The 25,420-nt window shown below is 47.0% G+C and overlaps 1 protein-coding gene across 1 annotated transcript in view; it reads right to left on the bottom strand.

The window, feature by feature from the left end:
- Positions 1-14,679, bottom strand: part of CDC5L (cell division cycle 5 like) — a 93,285-nt gene extending 78,606 nt beyond the window's left edge. Inside the window, exons 1-2 of the mRNA XM_089686060.1 lie at positions 14,457-14,679; positions 2,352-2,455 (exon numbers count right to left, since the gene is read on the bottom strand). Coding sequence (XP_089542186.1) covers positions 2,352-2,455; positions 14,457-14,501 — 149 coding nt within the window. The 5' untranslated portion in view covers positions 14,502-14,679. The remainder of the gene's footprint in view (positions 1-2,351; positions 2,456-14,456) is intronic.
- Between the last annotated feature and the right edge of the window lie 10,741 nt (positions 14,680-25,420).

The raw sequence follows: 25,420 nt of genomic DNA, 5'->3' as shown, positions 1-25,420 counted from the left end.
TTCCAATGAAAAGGCCATCTATTATTTGCTGCAATAGTGGAAGACCTTGTCATAAGAATGAATAGAGATTCTTCTGCGCATGTCTGTACTGAGAATAAAACACAGATTTAGCCTCTGCTAACCATGGCTTACCAGTACAAAGTTCCAGCCTGCAGTCTCCTATTCAAAATCAACAAATGAATGTTATGAAATGCAGCACTCTACAACTTGCACTATATATCTGAACTTTTACTGAGATCATTTAGCAGCTCAGTGCGGTTTAAAGCTACATTGTGACCCAGATAGATGTGCGACCTCAACGAATGTGCATTAGACACAACTCTCCACTGACTGCAATGTTTTCCCACAGCCTACACTATCCACCTGTGACTGCATTGCCAGTCAAATGTTTTAAAGGAAACACAGGACAGAAACCAAAGGAAGTGGCTATAAAGGCAAAAAGGTTTTTTTCTTACCTTGATGCATTTTCTGCATTAAGGTAAACAGAAGCTTCAGGTGTCTGTGCCTTCTTCCTCCATGCCAAACACTTACCTGACACCACTCTTGATCCAATGCTGTCCCACCAGCAGCCCTGCTCTCCTCTCTTCCTACATTCACATGCCTTACTGAGAGCAACAGTTGCCATTGGATCCTTCTGTCAGTCAAATCGTGTGATGAGTGAGTGGGGAAAGGGCCAAGCAGCACTATGTGTGTGTCTATGGATGCACAAAGCCTGGCTTGGAAGCAGCTTCCTATGGTGGCACACTGAGAAGAGAAGAATCCAAGAGTGTCGATGGGGGACCCAAGAAGAGGAGGTTCGGGCAGCTCTGTGCACCATTAAACAGAGCAGGTAGGTATGTTTGTTATGATAATAATACTAAAAAATAGAAGCTTTACAATCACTCTAAGGCTACTTTCACACTGAGGAGTTTTTGAAGCGTTTTTCCATTAAAAAAAGTGCCTGAAAAGCTCAAGAAAAATGCTTCCCCATGTATGTGAATGTATGTCTATGTTTGTTTTCACAGTGAGGCGTTGAGCTTGCGGTGTGGTGTAAAAACTCCTGCTAGCAGCATCTTTGGGGCATGTTTCGTGAGTTAAAAAAAAAAAAAACACACCCCATAAATGCCTCTTCCCATTGAAATCAATGGAAAACGCTTGAATACCTGAGAAGTGTTTTTGGTGCAGTTTTTAAGTCACGAGTCCTTTAAAAAATGCTTAGAAACCGCGGCAAAACTGCCTATGCGTTTTTGCTTTGGATCAGTGTGAAAGTAGCCTAAGGATTATTACATTATTATTTATTACAGGTACTTACATAGCGCCATCAATTTATGCAGTGCTTTACATATAGATTGTACATTCACATCAGTCCCTAAGCCTCAAGGAGTGTACAATCTAAGGTTCTTAACTCACATTCATACATATACATACAAGGGCCAATTTAGACAGGATCCAATTAACCTACCAGCATGTATTTGGAGTGTGGAAGGAAACCGGAGTACTCGGAGGAAACCCACGCAGGCACAGGGAGAACATGCAAACTCCAGGCAGGTGATGCCATGGTCGGGATTTGAACCAACAACCCTAGTACTGCCAAATGGAGGTACTAACCATTCAGCCACTGTGCTGCCCTGGATGCATGGAAGCAACTACTGCTGTTCTCTCCTTCTGACATTACTGATTTTTTGACTTTCATACTAATCAAATAACTTCAAATATTAAATATTGTGAACCGATTCTGACCCAGGAAAAAAAAAAAGGATGCATATCAAAAGTTTGGGTTTCACAGGATGCATGCTTCCTCTTGATCAGTAAATCTGAATCAAAGTGACTTTTTATTCTTAATCAGCTGATGCACTTGCAGTGTTTTAAAAAGGAAAGTTGCAGGATCTGCATCCCTTTAGAAGTAATTAACCCTTTGGGAGTATGACATTTGTGTTCCAGAGGATGCCTAAAATCTGACTTGTATCTTGCTGCAGACTTCTGGGAAAATTAGTGAGCCTATCACACAAGCAGAAAATGACATTTCTAGCAAAGTTCTATACACCAACTATGTACAGAAGGCCTCCAGATTTTCATATTGCATTGAATTTTACAGAGAATTACAGCGACTGTGGCTTGAAAAGGAAAAGTAGTTTTTAAAAACATTAAATTACATATTGGCTTGTGAAGAAAATGCTGTTTTTTTTTTCTTTTGGGGGGGGGTTGCTATGCACTTGCTCTTGAAAGTGGAGTGGAGTTACCCTTTAAATAGTGCTGTTACGGAGTTCTGCAGAGCCATCTTAAAAACAGACCCCAGTGAGGAAATCAGGCACTTCTATTAGATGTGTTCACCTTTTGCAATATTCTGCATGAATTTTCAGAGCCAGACTTACCATCGGGCTTTGCATTGTTTGGCAGATTTCCTGTGTAGCAAAGATGCAATACGAGACCACTGGTTTTTGCCATATTTCATAACCGCAGCTTTGAGAATTTCATCCTGTGAGGAGAAAGGCAGCAAAATTTACCTTGTATAACCGACAACAGAAGAAACAACCATTCTGAAGCGATCACATTAAAAATGAACTTCTATTAAAAGTATGTGCTTCATGTGCCCTGACAGTTTTCTTTTGGCCCTTCTGCAAAGTTCCACAAATACTTGTTGAAACCCCCCATGTAGGCTGTGGCTGCTTGAACTACAGCTGGATGGCAAGACTTAATAGGGGGCAACGACCCCGTCTGTAGCTTGTCATTCAGCACCTGACCTCACACAGTCCTTCCCACTGCCTTCTGGATTGACAGCACTGCTCTGCTGCTGAAACCCTCCCACTGTGAGCTGCAGTGTCTGGGAGGGGGAATGTGGGAGACACAGATGAAGGAGGATTTGGCTTTATGAGGCTTATACATTGCACAATAACTCAATATGAGATACATTTAGACTGCTAAACAAGAGCCTTTAGATGTACTTCACCTTCTCTAGTACACCTGACACACTTTACTGAACACCGGCCTTTCAAAAGGTTTGCTTATACCATTTAGGGCCATATTTGACTGACCCAACATTCATCATGTATGCTGAACATCTGGAATATGCAGAAGATAAATGTAGTTGTCATTTAATAACTATATTCTTGCACTGAGGAAACAGAAAATTGTGGGAAGATAATATAAAGATAGACCTTGGGTAGATATTAGAAATGCTTCAAACACATTTAATTAGTTTTAAATAGATACCTGGAATGGGTATTTGTCTGGAGTTTTGCAATGACATTTAGAAACAGAATGGTCAGCACTGATTTTGTTAGAGTTTACTACCCATTTAAAAGTCAAAGCAGTAGTAAAGTGTCGGGGGAAAAAAAATAAATAAATAATAAATAAATTTCCCCCTGCAGACAATGTCATAATGTGCTAGTATGCATTGCATACTGGCACATAAGAGACTTGCCTTAAACCAAAGCCCTTCAGTGGTGCGCTGTCACCACTGACAGGGCTTCCATCTTCTCTTGGCCTTCCTTCTGTGTTCGCAGACTCCCGTTGTTGGAATTTCAGGGCCACGATGATGTCGCTCTTGTGCATGGAAGCCACGTCCGCAACGCACAGCTCTGAAGGGACGACATGCTATCCCTTCAGAGCGCAGTGTGCATGCGTCAGTGAGGTCAAAGTAGTGAATATCTCCGAAGCAGTGAATATTTAGCAGATATTTCTTGTGCCAACAGGTAAGCTTTATTATAAACTTACCTGTAGGTACAAGTGAGCAAGCGGTGTTTACTACCACTTTAACCACTTCCAGACCGGACACTTTTACCCCCTTCCTGACCAGGGCAATTTTCAGCTTTCAGCGCTATCACACTTTGAATGACAAATGCGCAGTCATGCAACACTGTACCCAAATTAATTTTTTACCATTTTTTTGAGACAGATAAAGCTTTATTTTGGTGGTATTTATTCACCGCTGCGATTTTTATTTTTTTTGCTATGTAAATGAAAAAGTCCAAACATTTTGAACAAAAGTGTTTTTTTAATAAAATTTTGCAAATAAATAATATTTCATCATAAATCTTTGCCAAAATGTATTCCGTTATATTTTTAGTAAAAAAAAACAAAAAAAAAAATTAGTTTATAACCAAAAATTATAATTTTTAAACATTTTTATATTATTTTTTATTTATTTATTTTTTTTTAAATACTGTCACCCTAGCAGTACAGTGTCACCATGGTGACACTGTACTACTTGTGGGGGGTGATGAAGATTTTCTTTTTTTTTTTACTGATTGCTTTTACACCCATATAGGATGTAAAAGCAATCATTTCTCTTTCTCTGTGTGCATTCCTGCACTCATTGAGAAGTACTGAGTGAGCTGTGATTGGTCACAGCTTGTCACATGGTACAAGGCTTTTGTGAATAGGCTTGTACCATGTGACCTCTGTGATCATTCACAGATTTCACACGTAGTAAGCAATGATGTCACAAGTGACAATTGCTTACTACTTTGCATGTGATCACTGATTGGCCAATCAGTGATCACATGATCGGGACCTCGTACAGAGGTCCCGTCCGACAATCGGTGTTTCACTGTGTCCGGAGGACACAGCGGGCACCGGATCACGGTGCTGCGCGCTCCCAGGGCCACCCGACCCTGTACTGCCACCGTCCGGCCGTTTATATACAACGGCCGGTCGGGAAGTGGTTAACCACCTCCTGCCTGCCATATAGTCCAATGACGGGCGCAAGGTGGTTCTCTCGTTCTGGGAGGACATCATATGACGTCCTCCCATTCTCAGCGCGCATGTGCGGCTCCGGGAGCGTGCAGCGTGGCGATAGGCGGTCCGTTGTGTCCCTCGGACACAGCAGATCACTGATCCACGGAAAGAGCCGAAGATGTCGGCTCAGTCATGTGATCAGCTGTGTCCAATCACAGCTGATCGCATGTAAACAGCATGGTGACAGCTCGAGAGGAGAGCCGGTAATCGGCATTCCTCGGAGGGGACATGTACACAGATCATCAGAGCACTGATGATCAGTGTGCCCTGATGATCTGTGTAGCCCCAGCAGTGCCACCTGTCAGTGTCCATCAGTGCCAGCTCTCAGTGCTCATCCATGCCACATATCAGTGCCTACCAGTGCACATCAATGCCACATATCTGGGCCCATCTGAGCTGCCTTTCAGTGTCACCCATCAATGCCAATCAGTGCCCATCAGTGATGCCTGTCAATGCCCATCAGTGCCACCTACCAGTGCCTCCTCATCAGGGCCCATCAGCCCCACCTATCAGTGCCCATCACTGCAGCCTCATTAGCGCACATCAGTGAAGGAGAAAAATCACTTATTTACAAATTTTTATAACAAAAACTAAGAAAAAAAATTTTTTTTCCCCCAAAATTTTCAGTGGTTTTTGGTTTAAGAAAAAAAAACCCAGAGGTGATTAAATACCACCAAAATAAAGCTGTGTCACGAAACAAATTTCATATGGGTACAGTGTTGCATGACCGCGCAATTGTCAAAGTGTGACAGCGCTAAAAGCTGGAAGTTGTCCTGGGCAGGAAGGGGGTATAAGTGCCCGGTAGGCTAGTGGTTAAAGAAGAGCATGAAGAAGGAAGTGATGGAGGTTAGAAAGATTAATTTATAGATTTCAGTCTGCAGGGACCTCGATTACTTTGTAGGAGAGCTGGAGAGAAAGTAGTTGTTGGCTTGTGTCATTGTGCTGGAGATGAACAGTCACAACAAATGCCAGTTACTACACTGGTGTCTCTCAGACCCACCTACCTGCTATTCTGGGAAGGGAGCCTAATGTAGTAGCTGACATGTGTTGTTGTGAATAATGATGCTTTCCAGTGCACCGTCATTTAACACGTGTCGTTATTTACTATCTTAGTGTCTCTTTTCTAACAGGTGGATGGGTCTGGGCTCAGTCATCGATCCATTCTGTGTACAGGGAAGATGGTCAAGGGGTTGGGGCAGGGCTCGACTATTTTGCTTTGAAGCTAAAAGCCCGCTAAGAAAATTAGGAGCCATGGGTTGTCAGCGCACGGGCCAAGGCAACAGCTTTGTGCGTTGCGATTTACTGTGCAGCAATCACAGCAAAACAATATCATGTTTTAGGTGCCACTGAAAATAAAGGCACCTGAACCTGCGATCACAGCAATCCCAAAATGCCCAGGTGTGAATGGAGCCACCCTGATTCACACATATGCAATTCTGGATGTGTTTTCAAACTCAGAGATTAACATGACAGACTAGATATCATGTGTTCCTATTGAGGTGGTTTACACAGATGCGATCCATACGAGTGCCATTACTTAAAGGGTCCTGTGCGAGTTTGTAGCGGTTCGTTCCAGACTCGCCAGTGATAAAGTGGCATGCAGAGATAAATGTTCACATAGGATTCCTATTGACAGGAGTTTTTGCACTGAAGTCTACGGGAGGCAGTGTGTGAACCCAGGTCTGAATCCAAAGAACAGAGGTATACCGCTCAGGCAAACAATCCAGATCAATCCACGACAGGTGCAGGCTCTGGCTCGCCACCACACACGATGCAATAGGAAGAAGGATCAGATACACACCGGAGGATTGATGAATATAGTGTTTCGCTTTTTATTCCACTTCACTTTCCTTCTTCTTTTCCTCCTTTCTTGTTGTTCTCTGAGATCAGTTTTTGATACAATGGTTTTTATATGTTTTGTTACAATGCATTAGTAGGTGTTTCCTCAGGATTCAGGAATTCTGATTAGGACAGGTGCTCTTTATTAACTAATACCTATATAAGACAGCACTTTTGTTGTTTTCTGTGTTATGATTAAGCATGAGATCGTGTGAAACGCGTTGGCAGGTCCTGTACTCATGTCCTGGTGTTTTGTGTGTCCTATGGATCAAAAAATATACACTATATTCATCAATCCTCCAGTGTACGGCCGACCCTTCTTCCTGTGAACCCAGGTGCCAGGACGCAATTTCTAGTTGCCATGGCGACCTGGCGCCTGGGATTTGTCGGGCCCTGGGTTAGAACATAAAGAGGCACAGGGCTGAATGATTAGATAACAAGAGGTGCAAAAATGTAGAGGTCAGTAACGTCCCCATATCCACTTCCATAAATTGGTCGATAGACTGGGGTGAAGCTACAGCCAGCTCAAACAGTAAAGAAAAGCATTTTAATATTCACGTCAAGTATCTGAACATGGCCAATAGCTAGGTACATCGGGCCCCAAGGGATATTCAACAAGGTTTTTTAACTTGTGGTGATACTTCAAGTATGTATAGTGCACAGCACATCCCCGCATAGGTTTGCTTGTACCTGTGCAGCCTGCATGGTGCCAGCAGTCCCCATTTCCCTGGGAATTCAATGGTGACACCAGTTGAGTATTTGTCGCCCAAAAGAAATTCTTGTTTGGGCAGTAAGTTTAGCATGATTTTGAAACTCGCATTTTGTTGCGATCGCCATGTGACAATCAGAGCAGAATCACACCGCACTGAGGGTACCATTAAGAATAATGCCACCCAATTAAGCATGGTGTGATTTGGAATCGTGGGCAGAATCGTGGCAATTCTAATGTGAACAGGACCTTAAGGAGATTCACCCCATTTGTCCTGTTAACTCACATCACCAAGAGTTAAATTTGTGTTGTCACCAAAGAGAAATAAAAGGGAAATCTTCCAATGGGGTCACTAATGCAGGCCATAGACAGATCATTTATTGGCCAAATTTTAACCCGAAAGAATAATCGGGCCAGTAGTGGGGCAATGTCATTGGCCGATCTTCGTAGTTCCTCCTCATTTCTTTTATCGGTCATGCTAGAAAATTTACAAAAAACAGCCGATTTTCGTAATTATTGGTGGCAACAGAATGAGCGATGTTTTGTTTTTTGGCCGATAAACGAACCGCCTATGGCCTGCATAGTTTTCAGGAATCCCTCACTTTGGAGAAATTTCCACTCACTTCCTGTTTTGACTATGGGACAGGATGTGAAGGGAAATCTCACAATGGGATACATATGGCAAAAGAAAAATAGCATGGATATACCCTCCATTACATAAAACAAAATAAAAAAAAGAATTGCCTTCAATCATACTGAAAATAAAAAAAAAAGAAAAAAATGAGATGTGTTATACCAACACAAATCATCAACACAATCACACCAAAAATTGTGCATGCGGTAACTTTACACAGACACCCACTGCAGTGCATTTTGAACGTGGTGTAGGAAACACAGAGTTAGGGGGTTTCCCACATTGTGTTCCAGTGGGACCTGGCACTGAACGGGCCCGGTGTTTACGCAGCCTGAGCCCCCTGGTGCTCTGTGCAGGGAGCCCATGTTACTTTATGGTGATGCAGAGTCTTCATAGACACAGACGCTCAGCCTAATTTAATGGGGGGATAAGCCTCTGAACACAGACAGCGTGCATTCAGGGGTCACTCACCTGCACCAATTTACCTGTCAATTTAGGGCGAGTGGCTGTTTCCGTGCAGACGCAGCATCACCATAAAGTAACATGGAATCCCTGCACACAGCACTGGGCGGCTCAGGCTGTATAAACACCGGACCCCTTCATGGACTATGGACCTCAGCGATGCCTAATACAGGACAGAACACCTGCTGGTGTGACCAGACCCTGTCCTGATAGAACTATAGAGGCCGATATGTTCTTCGGGTCACTGACCTCGTCATCTACAGTATCTCACAGAAGTAAGGACACCCCTCACATTTCGGTAAATATTTTATTCTATCTTTTCATGTGACAACACTGAAGAAATGACACCTTGCTACAATGTGACGTAGTGAGTGTACAGCTTGTATAACAGTGTAAATTTGCTTTCCCTCAAAATAACTCAACACACAGCCATTAATGTCTAAACCGCTGGCAACAAAAGTGAGTACACCCCTAAGTGACAAGGTCCAAATTGGGCCCAAAGTGTCAATATTTTGTGTGGCCACCATTATTTTCCAGCACTGCCTTAACCCTCTTGGGCATGGAGGTCACCAGAGCTTCACAGGTTGCCACTGGAGTCCTCTTCCACTCCTCCATGACATCACGGAGCTGGTGGATGTTAGAGACCTTGCGCTCCTCCACCTTCCATTTGAGAATGCCCCACAGATGCTCAATAGGGTTTAGGTCTGGAGACATGCTTGGTCAGTCCATCACCTTTACCCTCAGCTTCTTTAGCAAGACAGTGGTCATCTTGGAGGTGTGTTTGGGGTCATTATTTTGGAATACTGCCCTGCGGCCCAGTCTCTGAAGGGAGGGGATCATGCTCTGCTTCCGTATGTCACAGTACATGTTGGCATTCATGGTTCCCTCAATGAATTGTAGCTCCCCAGTGCCGGCAGCACTCATGCAGCCCCAGACCATGACACTCCCACCACCATGCTTGACTGTAGGCAAGACACACTTGTCTTTGTACTCCTCACCTGGTTGCCACCACACCCGCTTGACACCATCTGAACCAAATACAGTAATACCTCGGTTTACAAATTTAATTCGTTCTGCAGGACTTTTCATATAGCGAAACAAATTGTAAACCGAAACGCCGTTTCCCATAGGAATGCATTCAAAACCAATTAATCCTTTCCGAAGGTCAGAAAAAAGTAAACGCTACTACAATACCGCAAGAGCTATTTTATCAAGTCATGCGGTATTTTAGTAGTGACAACCATGTGTTAATATTTCCCCACTGACAGCGGAAAGCAAAAGAATTGCCGTCAATTAAAAAAATAATTTAAAAAATAATTTAAAAAACGGCGTGTTTTTTTGTGAATGAGTAGTTGTACCATGTACCCTATATTCATTCACAAAAGGGGGGCAAGGATCTGGGGGCCCCCTTGTTAAAGGGGGCTTCAAGATCCCGATAAGCACCCTGCCTGCAGACCCCCACAATCGCTGGCCATGGTTGTGGGGAAGAGGCCCTCGTCCCCATCAAAATGGAGCCAAGGTGCTTTGGGGGCATGTGGCCTGGTATGGTTCGGGGGGAGGGGGGGGGCACTCACTCGCACCACACTGCCACCTCTCCCCCCCCCCCCCTTTTCCTGACCTGCCAGGCTGCATACTCGGATAAAAGTCTGGTATGGATTTTGGTGGGACCCTACGCCATTTTTTAAAAAAAGTTTGGAGTGGGATTTCCCCTCAAAATCCATACCAGACCTGAAGGGCTTGGATTGGATGCGAGGGGGGACCCCATGCCGTTTTTTTAAATTATTTATTTATTATGGTGCTGATTTTTAAATGTAATTACCGCTTTTTTTTTTTTTTTTCTTCACTACAGCTCAGAAATTCAGCTGTCACTTTTGCCCAGCTAAAAGAAAGGACGTTTTCTTTTAGTTTATTTCCCTGGAGTTAAGAGAAACAATGCTTCCTTTTAGTTTCTTAAAAGAAACAGTCTCCATTAACACCGGGGAAATTGACAGCCAATTCCGTCAGATATAGTGAAGAAAAAAGAAAAAAAGCCGGAAAGTGCATTTAAAAATCAACACTGATATACAGTTCGTATTGCGAAAAAAAAATTGTAAACCGAGAAATTATTTACAATGGATTTTCATTCGTAAACCGAAAATTACATTAACCGTGGCGTTTGAAAACCGAGGTATTACCGTAAGTTTATCTCATCAGACCACAGGACATGGTTCCAGTAATCCATGTCCTTAGTCTGCTTGTCTTCAGCAAACTGTTTGCGGGCTTTCTTGTGCATCATCTTTAGAAGAGGCTTCCTTCTGGAATGACAGCCATGCAGACCAATTAGATGCAGTGTCCGGCGTATGGTCTGAGCACTGACAGGCTGACTCCCCCCCCACCCCTCCAACTTCTGCAGCAATGCTGGCAATACTCATACATCTAATTCCCAAAGACAACCTCTGGATATGACGCGGAGCACGTGCACGCGACTTCTTTGGTTGACCATGGCGAGGCCTGTTCTGAGTGGAATCTGTCCAGTTAAACCACTGTATGGTCTTGGCTACCATGCTGCAGCTCAGTTTCAGGGTCTTGGCAATCTTCTTATAGCCTAAGCCACCTTTATGTAGAGCAACAATTCTTTTTTTCAGATCCTCAGAATTTTTTGCCATGAGGTGCCATGTGGAACTTCCAGTGACCAGTATGAGAGAGTGAAAGCGATAACACCAAATTTAACACACCTGCTCCCCATTCACACCTGAGACCTTGTAACACTAGCGAGTCACATGACACCGGGGAGGGAAAATGGCTAATTGGGCCCAACTTGGACCTTGTCGCTTAGAGGTGGACTCACTTTTGTTGCCAGCGCTTTAGACATTAATGGCTGTGTGTTGAGCTATTTTGAGGGGACAGCAAATTTACATGTTATACAAGCTGTACACTCACTACGTCACATTTTAGTGTCATTTCTTCAGTGTTGTCACATGAAAAGCTAGAATAAAATATTAACAAAAATGTGAGGGGTGTACTCACTTCTGGGAGATACTGTATATATCTATAATTATTATTATACAGTATTTATATAGAGCTAAAAGGTTTGCTCAGCGCTGTACAATATAATGCACCTTTCTCACGGGGTGAACCTGTCAGCGGATCCACTTGCCCAGAGGGGAATCTGTCCGCTGAGCAAGTGGATGACAGGTTCAAGTCGCTCCACTTCTGCAGAGCAAACGCAGCCCGCTGTCCCCTATGGGCTGTTTCCATGTGACTGTCATCTGATCGGCGGATGGAGAACAGATCCACACCCGTTTGTTTTTAGCAGACAGGATTGGTTTGGATGTGGGTGGGAGTAAACCAACATGTCCATTTACACCCGCTGCTACATAGACATTGATGCAGCGTCCGATCGGGGCCACTCGAAAAACGGACAGACGGACCTGATTGATCCACTCATGTGAAAGGGGCTTACTATAGCGCTGAGAATCGGGGCAGAATTGCCGCATTTCTGCCCTTGATTTAAACGCTCTGCATAAAAAAAAAAAAAAAAATATCGCAGAACCAGGTGTTCAAGAGCCATTCATTTTACTGCCACCTCAAAACACTGCGATTTACTGCGATTGAAGCTCAGTTTATCAATGCAGGACTGCACAAAGCATGTAGCCCACAGTTCAAGAACTACTTTTGAACAACACGGATTGCTGCGACTTACTGCGTGGAAAACACACAGCGCATTTTAATGTACCATTACAAAGAATGGCTCCTGAACACACGGTTCTGTGATTTATCATTTAAACGTTTGGAGATTGCGGTGATTCTGCCCGTGATTCACAATGCCGTAATGTGATTGGAGCCTGACTTTCTGATCTGCAGACCTGTCCTGGCCCTGCCTGCCAAACAGCACTGAGACCGGAGAATCTTCAGAAGAGCCAGGCAATGAGCATTTCCAGTAATAGCAACCACTATAGACAGTTGTGGCTCTCCTGCATCAGTGCCATTCCCAGGGGGGATTCCACACAGTATAGAGGGAGAAAACTCGGCACCCATCCCCAGGGGGGAGTCCATACAGGGAGAAAACTCGGCACCCATCCCCAGGGGGGAGTCCATACAGGGAGAAGACTCGGCACCCATCCCCAGGGGGGAGTCCATACAGGGAGAAAACTCGGCACCCATCCCCAGGGGGGAGTCCATACAGGGAGAAGACTCGGCACCCATCCCCAGGGGGGAGTCCATACAGGGAGAAGACTCGGCACCCATCCCCAGGGGGGAGTCCATACAGGGAGAAGACTCGGCACCCATCCCCAGGGGGGAGTCCATACAGGGAGAAGACTCGGCACCCATCCCCAGGGGGGAGTCCATACAGGGAGAAGACTCGGCACCCATCCCCAGGGGGGAGTCCATACAGGGAGAAGACTCGGCACCCATCCCCAGGGGGGAGTCCATACAGGGAGAAGACTCGGCACCCATCCCCAGGGGGGAGTCCATACAGGGAGAAGACTCGGCACCCATCCCCAGGGGGGAGTCCATACAGGGAGAAGACTCGGCACCCATCCCCAGGGGGGAGTCCATACAGGGAGAAGACTCGGCACCCATCCCCAGGGGGGAGTCCATACAGGGAGAAGACTCGGCACCCATCCCCAGGGGGGAGTCCATACAGGGAGAAGACTCGGCACCCATCCCCAGGGGGGAGTCCATACAGGGAGAAGACTCGGCACCCATCCCCAGGGGGGAGTCCATACAGGGAGAAGACTCGGCACCCATCCCCAGGGGGGAGTCCATACAGGGAGAAGACTCGGCACCCATCCCCAGGGGGGGTCCATACAGGGAGAAGACTCGGCACCCATCCCCAGGGGGGGGTCCATACAGGGAGAAGACTCGGCACCCATCCCCAGGGGGGGGTCCACACAGGGAGAAGACTCGGCACCCATCCCCAGGGGGGAGTCCACACAGGGAGAAGACTCGGCACCCATCCCCAGGGGGGAGTCCACACAGGGAGAAGACTCGGCACCCATCCCCAGGGGGGAGTCCACACAGGGAGAAGACTCGGCACCCATCCCCAGGGGGGAGTCCACACAGGGAGAAGACTCGGCACCCATCCCCAGGGGGGAGTCCACACAGGGAGAAGACTCGGCACCCACCCCCAGGGGGGAGTCCACACAGGGAGAAGACTCGGCACCCATCCCCAGGGGGGAGTCCACACAGGGAGAAGACTCGGCACCCATCCCCAGGGGGGAGTCCACACAGGGAGAAGACTCGGCACCCATCCCCAGGGGGGAGTCCACACAGGGAGAAGACTCGGCACCCATCCCCAGGGGGGATTCCACACAGTATAGAGGGAGAAGACTCGGCACCCATCCCCAGGGGGGAGTCCATACAGGGAGAAGACTCGGCACCCATCCCCAGGGGGGAGTCCATACAGGGAGAAGACTCGGCACCCATCCCCAGGGGGGAGTCCATACAGGGAGAAGACTCGGCACCCATCCCCAGGGGGGAGTCCATACAGGGAGAAGACTCGGCACCCATCCCCAGGGGGGAGTCCATACAGGGAGAAGACTCGGCACCCATCCCCAGGGGGGGGTCCATACAGGGAGAAGACTCGGCACCCATCCCCAGGGGGGGGTCCATACAGGGAGAAGACTCGGCACCCACCCCCAGGGGGGGTCCACACAGGGAGAAGACTCGGCACCCATCCCCAGGGGGGAGTCCATACAGGGAGAAGACTCGGCACCCATCCCCAGGGGGGAGTCCACACAGTATACAGGGAGAAGACTCGGCACCCATCACCAGGGGGGAGTCCACACAGTACACAGGGAGAAGACTCGGCACCCATCCCCAGGGGGGAGTCCACACAGTATAGAGGGAGAAGCCTCGGCACCCATCCCCAGGGGGGATTCCACACAGTATAGAGGGAGAAGCCTCGGCACCCATCCCCAGGGGGGATTCCACACAGTATAGAGGGAGAAGACTCGGCACCCATCACCAGGGGGGAGTCCACACAGTATAGAGGGAGAAGACTCGGCACCCATCCCCAGGGGGGAGTCCACACAGTATACAGGGAGAAGACTCGGCACCCATCACCAGGGTAACCAGCTAACAGCACACCTGACCGCTCTAGCCCCTCCTCACCTCGGTGTTCCTCCACACCCCGCCCTTTATCATAATCCGCGGCATGTTGGCGGTGTTTCTGTCACGTGGTGCACCGAGGACTCTCTACACACGCAGGCGGCGGGGACACGCACGATCCAGGCCCGCTTGTTGTGACTGCCGGTGACGCGCGCTACGTCCGACACCAGTGAGAAGAGACACTTTGGGTAGATGGGGGTCACTGTTCCGAGGAGCGACATCTACCTTCCGGAGGTCACAGGCACACAGGAAAAGCCCCTGACAGAGCGCGTGTATGTGCTTATAGTGCGCCCTCTGCTGGCCTGATGTCACATTCACACAGGCGAGCCCATGACCACACGTATATGTGTTTATAGTGCGCCCTCTGCTGGCTAGATGTCACATTCACACAGCACGCATCAAGGACAGAGCGAGTAGATGTTCACGTGGGCAGCCCGCAGTGTCCTACAGCCTGCATGGGGTGGGTACAGATGGAGGAGGGGAGTGAGGAAGACACTGATAGAAGGAGAAAGTCTGCAGATTCTGGTATAAAGGGGAACTCTGATGTAAGGTTTCCTGGTCATTTGTGTTCCTCCTTACATGAGAGTTCCCAGCATTCTCCCTTAAATCAAGGTTCCTAGCGCCTCTAGTGTAAGGGGGCACTCTGCGGACTCTGATGTGGTGGTGGGGTGGGGGCATGGGGGCTCTGATGTGAGGAGAAACTCTGGGGACCCTAAGTTAAGGGGGGACTAGGGGGTGAGGAAGACACTGATAGAAGGAGAAAGTCTGCAGATTCTGGTATAAAGGGGAACTCTGATGTAAGGTTTCCTGGTCATTTGTGTCCCTCCTTACATGAGAGTTCCCAGCATTCTCCCTTAAATTAGGGTTCCTAGCTCCCCCAGTGTAAGGGGAGAACTCTGTGGACTCATGTGGGGGACCGTGGGGACTCGGATGTGAGGAGGAACTCTGTGGACCCTATGTCAAGGGGGCACTAGGGAGTGAGGAGGACACTGATATAAGGGGAAAATCTGCAGATTCTGGTATAAAGGGTAACTCTGTGTTCCCAGCATTCTCCCTTAAATCAAGGTTCCTAGCGCCTCTAGTGTAAGGGGGCACTCTGCGGACTCTGATGTGGTGGTGGGGTGGGGGCATGGGGGCTCTGATGTGAGGAGAAACTCTGGGGACCCTAAGTTAAGGGGGGACTAGGGGGTGAGGAAGACACTGATAGAAGGAGAAAGTCTGCAGATTCTGGTATAAAGGGGAACTCTGATGTAAGGTTTCCTGGTCATTTGTGTCCCTCCTTACATGAGAGTTCCCAGCATTCTCCCTTAAATTAGGGTTCCTAGCTCCCCCAGTGTAAGGGGAGAACTCTGTGGACTCATGTGGGGGACCGTGGGGACTCGGATGTGAGGAGGAACTCTGTGGACCCTATGTCAAGGGGGCACTAGGGAGTGAGGAGGACACTGATATAAGGGGAAAATCTGCAGATTCTGGTATAAAGGGTAACTCTGTGTTCCCAGCATTCTCCCTTAAATCAGAGTTTCTAGCGCCCCCAGTGTAAGGGGGAACTCTGCAGACTCTGATGTGGGGGGGAGGCATGGGGACTCTGATTAGAGGAGAAACTCTGAGGACTCTAAGTTAAGGGGGGACTAGGGGGTGAGGAGGACACTGATAGAAGGACAAAGTCTGCAGATTCTGGTATAAAGGGGTCTCTGATGTAAGGTTTCTTGGTCATTTGTGTCCCTCCTTACATCAGAGTTCCCAGCATTCTCCCTTAAATTAGGGTTCCTAGCACCCCCAGCGTAAAGGGGGAACTCTGATTTGGGGGGGGGGGGCATGGGGACTCTGATTAGAGGAGAAACTCTGAGGACTCTAAGTTAAGGGGGGGCTAGGGGGTGAGGAGGACACTGATATAAGGGGAAAGTTTGCAGATTCTGGTATAAAGGGGAACTCTGATTTAAGGTTTCTTGGTCATTTGTGTTCCTCCTTACATCAGAGTTCCCAGCATTCTCCCTTAAATTAGGGTTCCTAGCGCCCTCAGCGTAAAGGGGAAACTCTGATTTGGGGGGGGGGATGGGGACTCTGATGTGAGGAAAAACTCTGAGGACTCTAAGTTAAGGGGGGCTAGGGGGTGAGGAGGACACTGAAATAAGGGGAAAGTTTGCAGATTCTGGTATAAAGGGGAACTCTGATTTAAGGTTTCTTGGTCATTTGTGTTCCTCCTTACATCAGAGTTCCCAGCATTCTCCCTTAAATTAGGGTTCCTAGCACCCCCAGCGTAAGGGGGGAACTCTGATGTGGGGGGGCGGGGGGGGCATGGGGACTCTGATTAGAGGAGAAACTCTGAGGACTCTAAGTTAAGGGGGGGGCTAGGGGGTGAGGAGGACACTGATATAAGGGGAAAGTTTGCAGATTCTGGTATAAAGGGGAACTCTGATTTAAGGTTTCTTGGTCATTTGTGTTCCTCCTTACATCAGAGTTCCCAGCATTCTCCCTTAAATTAGGGTTCCTAGCGTCCCCAGCGTAAAGGGGGAACTCTGATTTGGGGGGGGGGGGGCATGGGGACTCTGATGTGAGGAAAAACTCTGGGGACCCTAAGTCAAGGGGGCACTAGGGGTGAGGACACTGATATGAGGGGAAAGTCTGCAAATTCTGGTATAAAGGGGATCTCTGATATAAGGTTTCTTGGTCATTTGTGTCCCTCCTTACATGAGAGTTCCCAGCATTCCCCCTTAAATCAGGGTTCCTAGCTCCCCCAGTGTAAGGGGGGAAATCTATGGACTCTGATGTGGGGGGGAGGGGGGCTCTGATGTGAAGAAAACTCTGTGGACCGTAAGTTAAGGGGGGACTAGGGGGTGAGGAGGACACTGATAGAAGAGGAAAGTCTGCAGATTCTAGTATAAAGGGGAACTCTGATGTAAGGTTTCTTGGTCATTTGTGTCCCTCTTTACATCAGAGTTCCCAGCATACCCCCTTAAATCAGGGTTCCTATCTCTCCCAATGTAAGGGGCATCTCTGCAGGTTCTGATGTGGGGGGGGGGGCTCTGATGTGAGGAGAAACTCTGGGGACCCTAAGTTACGGGGGCACTAGGGGATGAGGAGGGCACTGATATAAGGGGAAAGTCTGCAGATTTTGGTATAAAGGGGAACTCTGATGTAATGTTTCTTGGTCATTTGTGTCCATCCTTACATGAGAGTTCCCAGCATTCCCCCTTAATTCAGGGTTCCTAGCTCCCGTAGTGTAAGGGGGGAACTCTGCGGACTCTGATGTGGGGGGGGGGGGTATTCTGATGTGAGGAAAAACTCTAATCCACATTGGCTCACAATTGATATGATCCAGCAATATTTAGACAGAATAAAGGTGAATAAAGCACCTGGACCGGATGGCATACACCCACGGGTCTTTAAAGAATTGAGCTCTGTCATTTCAAAGCCATTGTTTCTATTTAATGTATGGCATAGTACCACTGGATTGTTGTAAGACTAATGCAGTGCCTATATTCAAAAAGGGGTCAAAATCTTTACCAAGTAATTATAGATCTGTTAGTTTAACTTCTATAGTTGGGAAGATACTGGAGAGTTTAATAAAAGACCACATAGATGAGCTCTTGCTGGAAAAAAATATTTTAAGCAACAGACAGCATGGATTCATGGAAGACAGAAGTTGTCAAACTAATCTGATTTCTTTTTATGAGGGGGTGAACAAAACCTTGGACAGAGGGGTGGTTGTGGACGTGGTATACTTGGACAGAGGGGTGGCGGTGGACGTGGTATACTTGGACAGATGGGTGGCGGTGGATGTGGTATACTTGGACAGAGGGGTGGCGGTGGATGTGGTATACTTGGACATAGGGGTGGCGGTGGATGTGGTATACTTGGACAGAGGGGTGGTGGTAGACGTAGTATACTTGGACAGAGGGGTGGCGGTAGACGTAGTATACTTGGACAGAGGGGTGTCGGTGGATGTGGTATACTTGGACAGAGGGGTGGCGGTAGACGTAGTATACTTGGACAGAGGGGTGGCGGTAGACGTAGTATACTTGGACAGAGGGGTGGCGGTAGACGTGGTATACTTGGACAGAGGGGTGGCGGTGGACGTGGTATACTTGGACAGAGGGGTGGCGGTAGACGTAGTATACTTGGACAGAGGGGTGGCGGTGGACGTGGTATACTTGGACAGAGGGGTGGCGGTAGACGTAGTATACTTGGACAGAGGGGTGGCGGTAGACGTAGTATACTTGGACAGAGGGGTGGCGGTAGACGTAGTATACTTGGACAGAGGGGTGGCGGTGGACGTGGTATACTTGGACAGAGGGGTGGCGATGGACGTGGTATACTTGGACAGAGGGGTGGCGGTGGACGTGGTATACTTGGACAGAGGGGTGGCGGTAGACGTAGTATACTTGGACAGAGGGGTGGCGGTAGACGTAGTATACTTGGACAGAGGGGTGGCGGTGGACGTGGTATACTTGGACAGAGGGGTGGCGATGGACGTGGTATACTTGGACAGAGGGGTGGCGGTGGACGTGGTATACTTGGACAAAGGGGTGGTGGTGGACGTGGTATACTTGGATTTAGCAAAAGCGTTTGCCACAGTTCCCCACACATGGCTAATGTGTAAGGTAAAGTCTACAGGCTTGGAAAAATCTGTATGTAAATGGATAGAAAACTGGCTAAAAGATTGTATTCAGAGAGTAGTGGTTAATGATTCATACTCTGAATGGTCTAGGGGTGTCAGTGGTGTACCCCAAGGTTCAGTGTTGGGATTATTACTTTTTAATATATTTATAAACAATATAGGGTCTGGGATTAAAAATCCCATTTCAGTCTTTGCAGATGACATCAAGCTGTGCAGTGGAATAACGTCCTTACAGGATGTCTCCAATTTACAAGCCGACCTCAATGCTCTGTGTAATTGGGCAACTATGTGGCAAATGAGGTTTAATGATGATAAATGTAAGGTTCTGCACTTGGGGGCTAAGAATATGCATACATCATACATACTGGGGGGGTACAACTGGGGGAATCAATGGTGGAGAAGGATCTGGGGGTTCTGGTATATCACAAGCTTAATAATGGCATGCAATGCCAAGCTGTGGGTTCTAAAGCGAGCAAAATCCTCTCTTGTATTAAAAGAGGTATAGACTCCAGAGAGAGAGATATCATATTTCCCCGGTACAAATCATTAGTAAGACCTCATCTGGAATATGCAGTTAAGTTTTGGGCACCAATTCACAAAAAGAACATTGGGGAACTGGAGAAAGTACAGAGAAGGGCAACCAAACTGATAAGAGGCATGGAGGAGCTCAGCTATGAGGAAAGATTAGAGGAACGGAATTTATTCTCTCTTGAGAAGAGGAGATTAAGGGGGGATATGATCAACATGTATAAATACATCAGTGGTTCATATAGTGAACTCGGTGTAGAGTTATTCACCCTGAGGTCATCACAGAGGACAAGAGGGCACGCTTTACATCTGGAGGAAAAGAAATTTAATCTTCAAACATGGAAAGGTTTCTTCACAGTGAGAGCTGTGAAAATGTGGAATAGACTCCCTCAAGAGTTGGTTCTGGCCAGCTCAGTGGAGTGCTTTAAAAAAGGCCTGGATTCTTTCTTGGATACACAGAATATAACTCGATACTAACATTTATAGGTAAAGTTGATCCAGGGAATATCTGATTGCCTCTCGGGGGATCAGGAAGGATTTCTTTCCCCTGCAGGAGCAAATTGGATCATGCTTTGCTGGGGTTTTTTTGTCTTCCTCTGGATCAACTGTGGGTGTAGGATTATAACTTTTTTTTTTAAATGGTTGAACTGGATGGATTTTTGTCTTTTTTTCAGCCAGACTAACTATGTAATCTTGGAGGTGTCTTGACCTTTAGAATCATGGGTGCTATGCAGAGCTTCTGCAGACTTTCAGTGTAGGTTAGATCAAATAATTAATCAGCGGCTGAGGAGTTTTAAAGAGAATTCTCAGCTGCTGGAAAAATTATGTATACTACCCCTCTGGGTAAGTAAGATCTACATTATATAGGTAACCAGTGCTTAGTGGTACAGTCCACTGGAATGTACTACTAAGCTCATGTTACCTATATAATATATGTCAGTGTAAGCTGTCTGCTCGTACCTCGTATGGGCAGGCAGTTAAAAAATGAAAGGAAGCATCAATGAACTACCTTGAGTGCTACAAGCCGTTAGCTGAAAAGGCTGGCAGTAGTTGTAGTTTACCATTCACAGAACTCTTTGATTGAATGACGCGGTCTTTTGGGACGTTTTTTAAATGTGACAGTAGGCACGTGGAAAAGATCCCCAGCCTGCTGTCACAGCGAGGACTTGGAGGGGGGGGGAGTTCGTAGGGGCAGCTGCAGCAGTAACATGTTATAAAAGGTGAACGTACCCTTTAAGAGTGCTTAACATCAAATTCTCATCAAATCCCGACTATAGGAAGGCCAAGATATGAGGCACATAGAAATAGCTGGAATTGAAATGCCTGTGTTCAGACCAGACAAAAAAGGATTTCCAGTGGTGATAGCATCTTTTTTTCTGGAAGTCACTTTTTTGGTTCTGGACAATATGGGAATAACAGAACTATAAACACCCCTGTCCTTCAAGACGTGGGTTTCAACAGCTATACCATTTAAGCCAGTGACTGAGAAGCAGAATGAAAAAGGGGGCCCAGAGCAAGAAGGTCTAGCCTGCTTGGAAAAGGCCAGGGATCATCTCCTAGAGTATGTCTGTATGTGTACCAGGTTCTTATGGGCCAGTTTGGTGCAATGAAAACCACCGTTTTCTTCCTTTGCTGTATTTTGCAGAGCAGTTAAGGCAGATTTTGCACTGGAGGAATGATTTATATTAAATGGAATAGGGTTCAGGGAATTATGAGAACATCCAATCTCAGTGCTAGAGGTTCCTTAGACTTGGCTACACATGATAGTTATACCTGGAGTAAAGGATGTGATGTGAACAGCAGAGGGGGCTACACAGTGTGTTTCTGTCCGTGAGATGATCAGACTTATTCCTTTAAGGCTGCCTAAATCCTTTTACCCCTTTGGTAGTTGATATAAGCCACAGTCATGGCATTGAGTGATTGTACCCTAATCGGGTGACTCTGAAGAAGGGGGTCCAGTGATTCAGAGCTAGTTTTATCACTCTGAGCTTCAGGATGTTGACAAGGAGCTGAGCTTCCTTGGGTGGCTATGTTCCCTGAACTTTGAGGGACTGGAACACTGCTCCTCAGCCTGTGAGGCTGGCATTTGTTTTCACCCTCCACGGATGCAATATAAATGACTTCCCCCTTGTCAAGGCTGAACTGGAAATTCACCATGCTAGGGAGTTACTTGCTTGGCTGGAGAGGCACAAAGGCAGGTTGAGAGGCGGAGCAAGCTTTTTCCAGGCCAACAAAATGTTGTGTTGGAAAAGCCTTGAAAGGAATGGAGTAAAGGGTACTTCCTCAAATGAGACTACCATGAAGCCCTGAACTCCCAGAGAATCTCATGGAGGGATGTGTCTTTGATCTTAAGATCTGAGCATGACATGCTATAGAGAAAATTTTGCTTTCTGGAAGAAAGACCTTATCTTGGGCTGTGTCCAGAGTGAGATCTAAGTATTCTAGGTGATAGGAAGGTTGGAGAGCAGACTTTTGAAATGTGATTACCCAACCGAAGGTCTGAAGCATCTAAATAGTCCTTTTGGATGTTAGCATCCAGTTGATGGGAAGAGGAGGCCATTGGGAGAAGGTTGCCTGGGTACCATGTTATCTGAATAGCCATGGGACGAAGAAGCTCAATTACCTTTGTGAATACTCTAAGCTTCTTGGATGTTTACTGATGCCTAGTATTTGTTAAGTACCAGGTAGGGGAGCCTGACGTGGAGATGAGGGTATCCGCTTGCACCGCCTGCTCGTTGCTTCTGATAGAGCAGACAGAGAGCACGGGAACCCGAAGTGGTACTAGTGCCTGGTAAGTCTATAATGTCAGCTGACAGGTGGGTACTCCGGACGACCAGGATGCAGGTGAGTGGAGGATGCAGATTAGCAGGAGCACCGGCTGGCAGGTTCTAGCAGAAACTGCGGATAGCAAGGCACAGGCTGGAGAAGAAGCAGAGTCAGACAAGCCAGGTCGGGATCTATCAGGTACAGGGAGCAGGTAAGTGGATAGTCGAAGTTCAAGCCAGAAGTCAGTAATCATAGGTAGATAGCAGGGGGGAGCAGGCAGGGCATCGTCAGAATCAAGGCGGAGTTCAAGCGAAGTCAGGACAGATCAGGTCAGCAACAGGATCAGGATACAAGAGACAGCAGATAAGGGAATGTGGTAGACCAGAAGGCAAGGATTCCTAGTGCAGCAGCAGTTGAAATAGTCCGTCTGGTAACCGGCACTGGCGCATAGCTGTGCGCCTAGGTATACTTTGTTTTCCCTGACAGTATTCCCCTTTTCTCAGAGGCAACTGCCCTTGTCGTTTCTATGTGAAAATTTAGAGCATGTAGGTATTTGTTTTGGGATTTTAGGTCTAGGCTAGAATGAATACCCTTGTTGGGTTTTGGCACCGTGGACAGGTTTGGGACAACCGATGGTTCAGGGCAGTCTGCAAATTTAAATGCCCATGAGAAAGATTTTGGTTGGTTTGAGAGAAGAAAATAATGAGAGGGTAGAGTTTTAACTACTTGCCAACCGCAGATAGCCGACAGCTACACTGCGGCCGGCCAGTTCTGGGAGGGCATCATATGACGTCCTCCCAGAACGCACTCTCTTGCGTGCCCCCCCGGTGACCTCCGTGATCGCTGTGTCCTACGGACACAGCTGATCGCGTATTGTGGTAAAAGGCCAATCACAGCGGCCTTTTACCACATGATCAGCCGTGTCCAATGACACGCTGATCACCGGGAAATGCAATTGCTGGCTCTCGGCTGGACTTTCCTCACGCTGTCAGAGCGTGAGGAAAGTACTACCGAGAACCGGCATTTGTCAGAGCAGGGATTGGCACCGATCATCAGGGCACTGATGATCAGCACCCTGATGATCGATGCCCAGCAGTGCCACCCACCAGTTCCGCCCACCTGTGCCCAGCAGTGCACCCTCCTGTGTCCAGCAGTGTACCCACCTGTGCCACCCAGCAGTGCCACCTACCTGTGCCCAGAAGTGCCACCTATCTGTGCCCAGCAGTGCCACCCACCTGTGCCCACCAATGCCACCCACCAGTGCAGCACAGCAGTGCTGCCAGTCAGTGCCACCAGTCAGTGCCCAGTGGTTGTGCCAGTCAATGCCTATCAGTGCCGCCAGTCAGTGCCCAGCAGCGATGCCAGTAAGTGCCACCTATCAGTGTTGTCTATCAGTGCCGCCTATCCGTGACACATCATTAGCGCTGCCTATCAGTGCCGCCTATCCGTGCCACCTCATTAGTGCTGCCTATCATTGCTGCCTATCATTGCTTCCTAACAGTGCACATCAGTGCTGCCCATCAGTGCCGCCTATTAGTGCCCATCAGTGCTGCCTCATCAATGCACATCAGTGAAGGAGAAAAATTTCCTGTTTGAAAAATTTTATAATAGAAACAAAGAAACGTTTTTTTTCACATTTTTTGCATTTGTTTTGTTTATAGCGCAAAAAGTAAAGTGCCCAGCGGCGATTAAATACCACCAAAAGAAAGCTCTATTTGTGAGAAAAAAATTATAAAAATTTCATATGGGTACAATGTTGCATGACCACGCAATTGTCAATCAAAGTGCGACAGCGCTGAAAGCTGTCAATTGGCCTGGTAAAGAAGGGGGTATAAGTGCCCGGTAGGCAAGTGGTTAAGCTGTATTTTGTATCCTTTGAAACAACTGATTGAACCCACAGAAGTGGGATGTCGGTAACCCAGAGAAATGCAAATTGTAACAGACATCCCTCCCAACTCGAGGGTGCTCTTTCCTTGCAAAGAGGGTTTTAGGGTGGTAGGTTTTGTGTTTTAAGTTTTGTGCTAATAGGAAGGACTACATTTTTGGCTTTGAAGATGAAGCCTGAGAAGAGCAATGGACAAATACTTTTTTTTGTGGAGGTAGAAGCTTCCCAAGGATGATGGTTTAGGAACCTTCCATTGTGGAAGAAGTACTTTTCTCCTGTGAATTGTCAAGTGCCTCTCTATAATCACATCCTTCTTCAAAAAGTATACGTGAGAAGTGACATTTGCAATCACCTTCAGCTCTCCAGGCTTTTAGCCATAAGATTATGCACATACAGAATCTTTAAAGGAAGGAACATCTTATATAGGCACAATAAAATGTTTAAGACTACTATTGGAACAGACCACTTCTTGGAGAACTTTTCCATTGGATAGCATTCAGCAATGATTCTTGGAGCGGTCAAAATATTTTCAGGGATAACCAAATTGTCATAAATTTCCCAATCTAGTTGTACCTCATCTAGGCAGAAGTGGTGGTAATTGTGTGACCCGTGGAGTGATGTGACACCTATTTTTCACCTGTGATTACAATCTGAAAGGTGGAATTTTACCACCAAATATTCAAACATAATTCTCCTGATAGCTTTAACATAGAACAAATACTATTTGGGAAACCTGTAATAAGTGAGACTACAGTATCAGTCTAGTATAGGGCAACCCTATCTTACCAATTCATGTCACTGGTTCCTAGTGAGGGTCCAGGCTTAACATGTCATGGTGGGTATAACCCCAGAGTGGTCTGTAGGGTCTTGGTTCCATAGGGATGAACCGCTAGTAGGCTTATATTTTCTGCCATCTACAGCCTAACTGTCCATTGTGTTTTCTGTATGTTCTTACATTGATTGTATGTATTTCTCATCTGATTTTTCTTAATAGCTTTACCCACCCTGTTTTGTTAATAAAGCTTCAAGATTACACTCAGTCTGGCATTTTGCAGTATAGGAGGGTTTAGCTGCATGCTGAGTTACACACAGAGAAACATAGCGTGGACAGAACAATGAACAAGAGTCGACATGTGCGGTGACCTTTCCCATCTCCCACATTTCTGTCCT

The sequence above is a fragment of the Staurois parvus genome, unplaced genomic scaffold (genome assembly GCF_062004578.1).
Source record: "Staurois parvus isolate SC_StPar_1 unplaced genomic scaffold, SC_StPar_1.0 ptg000390l, whole genome shotgun sequence".
NCBI classification, from domain to species: domain Eukaryota; kingdom Metazoa; phylum Chordata; class Amphibia; order Anura; family Ranidae; genus Staurois; species Staurois parvus.
Note: the sequence above shows the minus strand (reverse complement) of the source record. Positions and strands in the feature narration are given on the sequence as shown.